Raw genomic sequence first — 11,047 nt, forward strand, 5'->3', positions numbered from 1 at the left:
TATTTTTTGGTTGCAGCCATCATTGTTGTTTGGCGGGCCCGGGCTGGGATTTGAACCCGCCACCTTAGGTGTATGTGGCTGGTGCCTTAGCCACTTGAGCCACAGGCACCAAGCCAAACTCTTGGGCTTTCAGTGATTCTCTTGCTTCAGCCTCCCCAGTAGCTGGAACTACAGGCACCCGGCTGTAACGCCTGGCTATTTTTTTGTTGCAGTTGTTTAGCTGTCCTGGGCTGGGTTTGAACCCACTTGCCTGAGTGTATGTGGCTGGCGCCATAACCACTGTCCTATGGGCACCAAGCCCCCCCAACTTATTTTGAAAACAGCTTTCCTTTTATTCAATAATGCAGATTATTGGTTCTTTTTAAATTTTGCTTTCAATAGGCTTTCAATCATCTTAGTTTGAAGGTTTTTTCTTTTCTTTTTCTTTCTTATTTATTTATTTATTTTTTATTGAGACAGAGTCTCACTTTGTGGCCCTCAGGAGAGTGACCTAGTGTCATAGCTCACAGCAACCTCCAACTCTTGGGCTTAAGTGATTCTTTTGTCTCAGCCTCCCAAGTAGCTGGGACTACAGGCACTTGCCACAATGCCCGGCTTTTTTTTGGTAGAGATGGGGTCTTACTCTAGCTCAGACTGGTCTTGAACCTCTGAGCTCAGGGCAATCTACCCGCCTCGGCCTTCTAGGGTGCTAGGATTACAGGCGTAAACTACCACGCCTGGCCCATATTATTGCATGGGAATGAAAATGTCCATCTTTTTTTTTTTTTTTTTTTTTTGAGACAGGGTCTTACTTTATTGCCCTTGATAGAGTGCCATGGCATCACAGCTCACAGCAACCTCCAACTCCTGGGCTTAGGCGATTCTCTTGCCTCAGCTTCCTGAGTAGCTGGGACTACTGGCGCCCACCACAACACCTGGCTATGTTTTGTTGCAGTTTGGCAGGGGCCAGGTTCAAACCCACCACCCTTGGTATGTGGGGCCAGCGCCCTACCCACTGAACCATAGGCACTGCCCGAAAATGTCCATCTTGATACAGAAACTAGAAGAATATTTTAAAGGCTTTGATTAGAGCTGACATTTTGTGAAGTCTGTGACGCATCCTACTCTGAAAATGCTATTGAATGTTCTCAAGATATACTGAAAAGACTGGGTGCAGTGGCTTACACCTGTAACCCTAGCACTCTGAGATGCCCAGGAGAGTGGATTATTTAAACTCAGGAGTTTGAGACCAACCTGAGCAAGAAGGAGACCTTGTTTCTACTAAAAATAGGAAAATTGGCCACCAACTAGCTGGTGTGGTGGCAGCCTACTCCCAGCTACTTGAAAGGCTGAAGCTAGAGAATTGCTCAAGCCCAAGAGTTTGAGGTTGCTGTGAACTAAGATGCCATAGCATTCTACCCAAGGCAACAGAGTTGGACTCTGTCTCAAAATAAGAAGAAAAAGAAAAGAAAATAGGGAGGGTAATATTAGCTACATCATTGTAATCTAAGGGGAGCTAATTTTTTTTTTTTTGTCTCTTTTAAGAACATTCGGGGGTTATATTTTGGGGGAAGTATAGAAGAATTGGGTTATTCTTGTCATGTCCAACAAAAACAGAGTCAAGAAGCCAGAGAGAAAAAGCACTAAGGACACCTAACATAGCTCCAAGAATGTAATTCTCTGCAAGCCTGCCTGCTGAAACTGCCAGCTGTAATCTGAAATTGGTTTTACCTAACAGTTGCTGAAATGACCCCCAAACCTAATGCAACTTTAAGACTAATTTCACCCACTTTCATCACTCACTAATCAAAACTTGCCAGCTCTCTAAAAGCTTAATAATGCTAATGAATTTTCTCAAAGAGAAATACATAATGTTTATTTAATAAAACTTCCAACTTTCTCTTTGTTCTTTGGACATACCAAAGACCATCTAATCTGCATATATGTGCCAAATTACAATTATTTTTATTTTATTTTTGTTTTTTTAATTTTTTATTTTTAGAGGAGAGAGTCACTTTGTCACCCTCAGTAGAGTGCCATGGCGTCACAGCTCACAGCAACCTCCAACTCCTGGACTTAAACAATTCTCTTGTCTCAGCTTCTGAGTAGCTGGGACTACAGCTACTGCCACAATGCCTGGCAATTTTTTTTTTGTTGCAGTTTGGCCAGGGCTGGGTTTGAACCCACCACCCTCGGTATATGGGGTCAGCGCCCTACCCACTGAGTGATAGGCACCGCCCTACAGTTCTTTTTTTTTTTTTGAGACAGGGTCTTTTTCTGTCACCCTGGGTAGAGTACAATGGCATCATTACAACTCACTGCAACCTCAAACTCCTGGGCTCAGGCAATCCTCCTGCCTTAGCCTACTGAGTAGCTGGGACAACAGGTATGCAAGACCATGACCAGCTAATTTTTCTACTGTTTGTAGAGCCAGGAGGTCTCACTCTTGCTCAGGCTGGTCTCAAATTTCTGACCTTAAGTGATCCTCCCAAAGTGCTAGTATCATAGGCATGAGCCACCAGGTTCTTTCTTCCCAAATAAAACATTAAACTTAGAGATTCATCTGTACATTTTCATATTGACTTCAACATTCTCTTTCACTGAGACTCTTGCATGGGTCACAGGCTCACAGAAAAACAACAGTGTGAGTGAATGCCTGAGCACAACTGGCACTTCTATAACTGGTGTTTCCAGAGTGCCACATCATCCTGGCTTACGTTTCACATGAATTCCAAAGATGCCTTGTGTTTTTAGGCCCATGACTCTTGTATGAGAATTTAAAGGCGCGGTGGCTCAGAGTGCTGTAATCTTAGCACTCTGGAAGGCCGAGGTAGGCAGATTGCTTGAGGTCAGAGAGTTTGAGACCAGCCTGAGCAACAGCAAGAGCCAGATTTCATCTCTACTAAAAATAGGAAAAAACTTGCTGGGCATAGTGGCACATTCCTGTATTCACAGCTACTTGGGAGGCTAAGGAAAGAGGATTGATCAAACTCTAGAGTTTGAAGTTGTTGTGAGCTACAATGACACCACAGTACACTACCCAGGGTGACAAAGTGAGACTGTCTTTAAAAAAAAAAAGAAAAAGGGCTCAGAGCCCATAGCACATTGGTTACAGTGCCAGCCACATACACTGAGGCTGGCAGGTTCAAACTTGGCCAGGGCCAGCTAAACAACAATCACAACTGCAACAAAAAAATAGCCAGGCATTGTGGTGGGCCTCTGTAGTCCCAGCTACTTGGGAGGCTGGGGCAAGAGAATCACTTGAGCCCAAGAGTTGGAGGTTGCTGTGAGCTGTGACACTATGGCACTCTACTGAGGGAGACATAGTGAGACTCTGTATCAAAAAAAAAAAAAAAAGACATAAGAGACATGTGTGTCTTTGTATGAGGCGGTAATGTTAAGTAGCTAACTAGATACAAGCAGGGCAGATAACGGATGCAGTTAGGCTATTTTAGACTGGTCTGGACTGTTACAGGACTGAGGCTGATTAAGATCCTGCAGGTGGGTTGTTATTAAGACCTCATAGGTGGGCTTTTTTGAGAACAGAGTTAACAAAGACCCTGGGATACTTCCAAGAAGCAGCTAATATGCCCCAAATTTGGGTGTAAAAAAAAGGCTGCACTTTCCACATCACCTGCAGTCACTAGGACAGGGCCCAGTCTGCTATCCAGATTGTCAAAATAAACTTTTCCGTCATTGCTAAAACTTTACTTGTTCTTGCTCTCTTTAATTATTTCAGCAACAACCTGGAGCTGTCACTGCGCTGCTCTAACAGGAGCAGGTGCCCCAGGAATTGTACCTCCAATTCTTTAAATTAAAAAAATTAACTGGCTCTGGAATTCTAGGTTATATGTCCATTTCTCCTTTGACTCCACTGAGCAATGTTGAACAGCTTTTTTTTTTTTTTGAGACAATTTCACTTTGTTGCCCTTGGTAGAGCACTGTGGCATCACAGCTCACAGCAACCTCAAACTCTTGGGCTCAAGAGATCCTCTTGCCTCAGCCTCCCAAGTAGCTGGGACTACAGACTCCTACCACAACGACAGGAGTCTCTCACTATATATATATATTTTTTTTTTTAGAGAGATGGGGGTCTCACTATGTTGCCAGGCAAGAGTGCAGTGGCTATTCTCAGGCGCAATCCCACTACTGATTAGCACAGGAGTTTTGACCTGCTCCATTTCTGACCTGGGCTGGATTACCCTTCCTTAGGCAACCTGGTGGCCCCCTGCTCCCGGGAGGTCACCATATTGATACTGAACTTAGTGCAGACACCAAATCAGCCCAGAACTACAGCCCAGAACTCTTGGACTCAAGCGATACTTCTGTCTCAGCCTCCCAAGTAGCTAGGACTGTGCCACCGCATCCAGCCAGGGTCTCACTCTTACTCAGGCTGGTCTCGAACCTGTGAGCTCAGGCAATCCACCGGCCCCAGCCTCCCAGAGTGCTAGTATTTTACAGGCATGACCCACCATGCCCCGCCACCACTGAGCAATTCTGCATGAGTCACATAATCTTTGTGATTCTCTTTCAACCTAGAAAATGGTTATACTATTAGCAGAGAGAGAGGTGACTCAGCAAAATGATTCTATTTATTTTACTTTATTTATTTATTTATTGAGACAGAGCCTCACTCTGGAGACCTGACTAGAGTGTCTGACATTATAGAGCACAGCAACCTCAAGTTCTTGGGCTCAAGCAATCCTATTGCCTCAGTTTTTCTATTTTTAGTAGAGATGGGGTCTTGCCATTCCTCAGGCTGGTCTGCAAAATAATTCTAAAGAATCCTCTTTTGTCAGCTCAGGGACAGTGGCTCATACCTCTAATCACCCTGAAAGGCTTAGGCAGGCAGATTGCTTGAGCTCAGGAGTTCATACCAGCCTGAGCAAGAGGGAGACCCTGTCTCTACTAAAAAATAGAAAAATTATACACGCGTGGTGTTGCACACCTGTAGTCCTAGCTACTCGGGAGGCTGAGGCATGAGGATTTCTTGAGCCCAAGAGTTTGAGGTTGCTGTGAAGTATGATGCCACGCCTGGGTGATGCAGTGAGGCTCTGTCACTTGCCAGGGTCTTGCCTTCTGACTCTGAAGATGTCATCTCCAAAAGTTCAAGAGGATGCAGAGAGGAAGAAGAAGTAGACCTGATTTTCTCCACATCCCTGCACCTTCCTACCAGTGAGTCTCCTGTAACAGACTCACTTAAGTTACCAAAGAAGTTCTGCTGAAGAAGGAAGGCTACCCTCTTCTCCAGGCCACACTGTAGAGGCTCCAAGGTAGGTAAAGGCAACCAGAGGCACAGAGTAGGATCCTCAAGAATACTCTTACAACAAGTTGTGTTAAGGAAGCAGGGAGGATATTTCAGACTCCTAAGGGAAGTCTTTGTTGCCCTTGGTAAAGTGGTTGGCATCACAGCTCACAGCAACCCCAAACTCCTGGGCTCAAGAGATCCTCTTGCCTCAGCCTCTCAAGTAGCTGGGACTTACAGGTGCCTGCCACAACGCCCAGCTATTTTTTTAAAGATGGGGTCTCATTCTTGCTCAGGCTGGTCTCAAACTCCTGAGCTCAAGCAATCCACCCACCTCGGTCTCCCAAAGTGCTAGGATCACAGACGTGAGCCACCACCCTGGGCGAAATTAAAGAGTTTTCTGTTGATCCTCAAACCATGACTCAAGTTTCATATTTAAAGAACTAAAGAGAGGGAATGACACACCAAAAAGAAAACCTCAAACCTCATTTGGGGTAAAATTTGTCCACACCCTACCACTAAGTAGAGGGTATTAACTCTCCATTTTCCTTTGCCAACTTTATTTCAGATCTCATACAGCCCAGGGGCCACGTGCAGCCCACCTAGGACATTTATCTGGCCCGCCGGGTGTTTTTGCCGTTGCTGCCTGTCCTGCTTAGCAGCCAACTCGTCCCCAGGCCCACAGTCCGGCCCTCCAATGGTCTGACGGACAGTGAACTGGCCCTCTGTTTAAAAAGTTTGAGGACCCCTGGCTCTAGTTACACTGTAGTGCCAAGAGATAGCAAGCATACTGTATGTTTTCCTTTGCTGCAATGCAACTGCAATTGTAATTAGTATTTAAGTAATTATTGGGTTTAAAATCTATCTCTACGGCTAAACAGCAAGCTTCATGAGAGTGGGGCCTTTTGCTGAATGAGTTCACTGAATTAATGGAGTTTTTAAATGCATAAATTAATACATGATCCTAATTACCCATGGATTCTGACAGGATAAAAGTCCATCTAGTTAGTAGACCTCATTCCCAGACACTGAGATAGTTCAGTTCATGGTTATTGAGCAGTTGGGGGGCCGGGCACCCAGTGAGCTTATCCCCTGGAATATTTCAGAGGCAACCAGGCCTCAAAGAGAACGGAAAAAGGAAACTCAGGCCTGTAATGCTAGCACTCTGGGAGACAGAGGCAGGTGGATTGCCTGAGCTCACAGGTTCGAGACTAGCCTGAGCAAGCGCGAGACCTCGTCTCTGAAGAAAAAATAAATAAATAAAATAGGATGGCAGTGCCCTTAGCTCGGTGAGTAGGGTGCTGGCCACATACATAGGGTGACCAGATTTTAACATCGGTAAGGCGGGACAACATGGCCGGGAGCGGAGGGGGGTGGCGGGGCAGGGCAGGGGACCGGGCAGGGCAGGGCTTGACAACAATGCAAACTTTGATAAGCAGTTCTCGATAATCACGTCTCAGCAATTATGTGTTATGATTACAGCTTAACATTATAAAATTCACAAAAATAATATAAAACTCATATTCTGGCGAAATAGCCATATGGTGGCTGAAAACCGTATATTCCCTTCTTGTTCTCCCGTCCGTTCGTGCATTCTTTCCAAAATCGGGACTTTTTTAAAACGCCGCGGGACGCGGGACACATTGTTGAAAAGCGGAACGTCTGGTCACCCTGGACATACACCAAGCCCCGGCCAGCTAAAGCAACAATGACAACTGCAACAGAAAAACATCTGGGCGTTGTGGCCGGTGCCTGTAGTCCCAGCTACTTGTGAGGCTGAGGCAAGAGAATCGCTTAAGCCCAAGAACGGGAGGTTGCTGTGAGCTGTGACACCAAGGCACTACTGAGGGTGACAGCTTGAGACTCTGTCTCAAAAAAAAGAAAAAAATAGGTGGGTGTTGTGGAGGGCACCTGCAGTCCCAGTTATTCGGAAGGCTGAAGCAAGAGAATCGCTTGAGCCCAGGAGTTGGAGGTTGCTGTGAGCTATGACGCTAAGGCACTCTACCCAGGGTGACAAAGTGAGACTCTATCCCCCCTCAAATAAAATAAAATTAAAATTAAAATAAACATAAAAAAAGAAAGAGAAAGGAAGTACTAAACGGCGTCTTTGATTTTTCCTGCTACCAAAGGGGAGCCGGGGAAGAGCTAGGAGCCACACCCCCTCTGGCCGGCTGTTCCTTCTCCTGCCTGCTCAAAGGATCAGGCAGTTCAAAGGTCGCTCCACGGTTCTGGGGTTTCATCTTACACTCAGTTTTACATTCATTCAGACAAAGCCTCAATGGATAATCAGAAGCCACGTCCTAGAACTATTTCCACTCCTTATGTTTTTTCCAGACAGTGGTTGGCCACACAACTCTGAGTCCAAGCTAGGAGATTTTCCCTCCTGTTGGAGCGGCCTGATTGATCCGGGTGTGCGCAGCCCCGGACAGAGTTCAACCCACCTTCCAACTCTGCAAAGCCGAGCACCACGTCTGAGGCTCTTCCCTGCCTGTCTTTGACCTGCAGGGCTGTGATCGTGCAGCCCCAGGATATGATGTCCACGCTGAGCAGGTCTGACTGCAGCTGGAACTTCTCCACTGTCCCTGCCCCCGAGGGCAGCTCGCCAAACACGGCTCTGCTCACCGAGACCATGGGGAAAGCTTAGAGTGTGCAGCGGCTCCTGGCTCTTCAAACTGCCGCTAAGCCAGGAGCGACCCAAGTTTACTGGAGAAGGGGCGTGATTAGGTCAGACTCCTCCCTTTTCTTGCCTGGATTTAGGGAGTGGCCACTCCTGCAAATAAAACCAAATTTCCTCCGGGGCCTCTACATAGTATAAATAAGTCCTTTGCCAAAGGGTAACTAGAAGGCAAACTTTCCTGCCCCTCCCGGCTTGGGGCTCTTTCCCTTCGCTCGCCCCGGTGCATTGCATGTAGGGAATGGTAGTCTTTGGGAGGCGAAATTGCATTTTGGGGCCTGTAGTCTTTCCAAACTCAAATCCTGAGTCTGCAAGGTTCTACACCCTTCTGCTCAGCTGGTGATCAATGTTGGTGGCTCTCTTGCCCAGTTGGTTACTGATGTTGGCGGCTGACTATAGGACAAAGCTGGAAAATGTAAGCAGCAGAATTAGGGGCAATGAGATGGATCTTGGGGGAAATTCTGGGGGATTTTTTGCTGTTGTGTGTTTTTTTCCTTTTGTTTGTTGTTGTCCTTTTTTTATTTGGGAAATTCTGGTTTTAAGTGGTAGTTTAGAAAAGGGGTAAATCCTTGCAGCCTTCTCCACACAGTGACTGAGAGCCATTCTTTTTGTCTCACAGGGTCTAGTCCTGGACACAGTTCTGCTGGGCTGCAGCCCAGAAGGCTCTCCTAACTGCTAGCCTGGAGGAGCAGCCACCTTCTGGATCTTGAGTCTGACCTTTCCACTGAATCCAAAGTTTATGGAACAAATCCTTTTAATAAAGGATTCAGTGGTGGGGCTGTACCTGGGGATCTGGAGGCCACATATGGCCTTGAGGCTGCAGGTTCCCCACCCCAGGTTGGGCTCTCCTTGGGTGGAGGCAATTAGAGACAGCCTCAGTCTTTCTTCAGTGATACTGGGAAGGGACCTCGCAAATCTATCTCTCTTGCTTTTGAAATCCAAAGCTCCTTTAAGAAGGGATTCAGGAAACAAATATTTACTGAGGTCCCTGTAAATGCAAGTACCTTTTTCACAAGTAGGAAGAAAGCTTCATATATATTCAGTTGGGAGAGGAAAAACACGGAGGTCATTAAATAATTGTTTTGCCTTAGTATGTCTCAGAATTATCTGAGGACATTTGAAATGTATATTCTTAGGCCCACCCCTGGAATTTTTGATTCTGGGAGCCTAGGATGAAATCCAGGAATCTGCATTTTTCATATTCCTCAGGTTATTCTGTAGATGATCCAGGACCAGACTTAAAGAACTACTACTCTAAGTTTGATCACTGATCTCAGAGTTTTTCCCCCTACATAGGCTGTGATGGCACAGGACTAATGTAAAACTATTAAAGGCCTTAACAGGATTGTGAGATAAAGTATAGGCACCTATATATTTCTTTGCTAAGTCTGGTGACTCTAGAGGGCTACTGGGCCTAAGAAGGAAGAGAGTCTTGGGAGCCTACAGACAAGTTTTGCTCAACCCATATACATAGCTGTCTATCTTTCTGTGATACTGCTCTCAGCTAGGTTCCTGGATACTTCAGAGAGTATCCAGTTGGACTGTAGTGAGGGGGAAATGATCCACAATTAGGAAATTAGGTGACCTGGGATCATGTTCCTCAAATCAGATGCCAATAAAACGTAATGACTATCTTGCAGCCTTCGCTGTCTGTAGAGTTCAGAGGAATATTTAACATTCTTGTCACAAAGCCTAAATTCTTGATCATAAAGCTGTGGGGGAATTCTGATAGCAAAAGGAAGAAGAGAGCTTGGAAATGGCTTCAGTGTAGCGCAACGTACAACAACAAAAAGGCTCAAACAAGCAAATTACAGACTGTACCACACTTATACCATAACTGATAGTCATCTTGTATGCGGCTTCATCAGAAGTTCTCGTAAACTCTGCAGTCTCATCAGCCCACTTAACATTTGTGGTTGATTCATACACAAGCCCTTTCAGCTATGCTGTGTTAGCAAGAACGTCTTTGAATCTCTTCTGTAAGCAGAAGACTGCATTTTTTTCTCAGCCTCTCGTTCTCAATGTTCTGCCAAGCTCATGCTGTCCCAGAAAAAATGAATGCATTTGAGTGGCCAAACCCAAGAGTCACTAGGGGAGGTCTTACTAATTGACTTGGTGGAAAATGAAACATACCATGACGTTTCCCTAAGATGTAAGGAGTATACCTCTTGATTTCATCTTCTTTTTGCTTTGAAGAGTTTGACGTATTGTCCTAAATAGGATTATCTTAGGTTTAAGTCAGCTATCAGGCACAAATCTTAATTTTTCTTTCCTTTTTTGTTTATTTTTTTTTAGAGACAGAATCTCACTTTGTTGCCCTTGTTACCCTTGGTAGAGTACTGTGTTGTCACAGCTCACAGCAACCTCCAACTCCTGGGCTTAGGCAATTCTCTTGCCTCAGCCTCCTGAGTAGCTGGGACTACAGATGCCCACCACAATGCCTGGCTATTTTTTTTAGTTTTTGAGACAGAGCCTCAAGCTGTCCCCCTGGGTAGAGTGCCATGGCATCACAGCTCACAGCAACCTCCAACTCCTGGGCTCAAGTGAGTCTCCTGCCTCAGCCTCCCAAGTAGCTGGGACTACAGGCACCCGCCACAAGGCCTGGCTATTTTTTGGTTGCAGCTGTCATTGTTGTTTGGTGGGCCCGGGCTGGATTCGAACCCACCACCTTAGGTGTATGTGGCTGGCACCTTAGCCACTTAAGCCACAGGCGCCTAGCCCCAGCTATTCTTTTTGTTGCAGTTTGGCCAGGCCTGGGTTCGAACCCACCACCCTTGGTATATGGGGCCAGTGCCCTACTCACTGAGCCACAAGCACCGTCCTTTGTTCTTTTTTTAAATTTCAGATTAATATGAGGGTATAAATGTCTAGGTTACATTGTTTTCATTTCTAAGGTAAAGTTCAAGTTGTAGTTGGGCCCTTCATCCAAGGGCATGCTGAACACCCTCAAATTGTGCACATGAGGTGAGAACCCACCAATCACCCTCCCTCCTCATCTTTCCCTCTTCTCCATTCCCCTTCACAGAATATACTTGTGTTTTTCTTTCATGGGGGTGTGTAGTTGTTTATATATTGGCTTCATATTAGTATTGAGTACATGGGATACTTGTTTTTCCATTCTTGTGATACTTTACTAAGAAGAATGTGTT

At 45.7% G+C, this 11,047-nt stretch overlaps 1 protein-coding gene across 1 annotated transcript in view; it reads right to left on the minus strand.

Annotated features, from left to right (window-relative positions):
- The window catches only part of GALM (galactose mutarotase), a 69,235-nt gene extending 61,147 nt beyond the window's left edge, over positions 1 to 8,088 (minus strand). The window contains exon 1 of the mRNA XM_003795675.2: positions 7,666 to 8,088. Within this exon, the coding sequence (XP_003795723.1) occupies positions 7,666 to 7,855 (190 nt within the window). The 5' untranslated portion in view covers positions 7,856 to 8,088. The remainder of the gene's footprint in view (positions 1 to 7,665) is intronic.
- Positions 8,089 to 11,047: the final 2,959 nt, after the last annotated feature.

The sequence above is a fragment of the Otolemur garnettii genome, unplaced genomic scaffold, assembly GCF_000181295.1.
Source record: "Otolemur garnettii isolate 467f Iridium unplaced genomic scaffold, OtoGar3 scaffold00095, whole genome shotgun sequence".
NCBI lineage: Eukaryota > Metazoa > Chordata > Mammalia > Primates > Galagidae > Otolemur > Otolemur garnettii.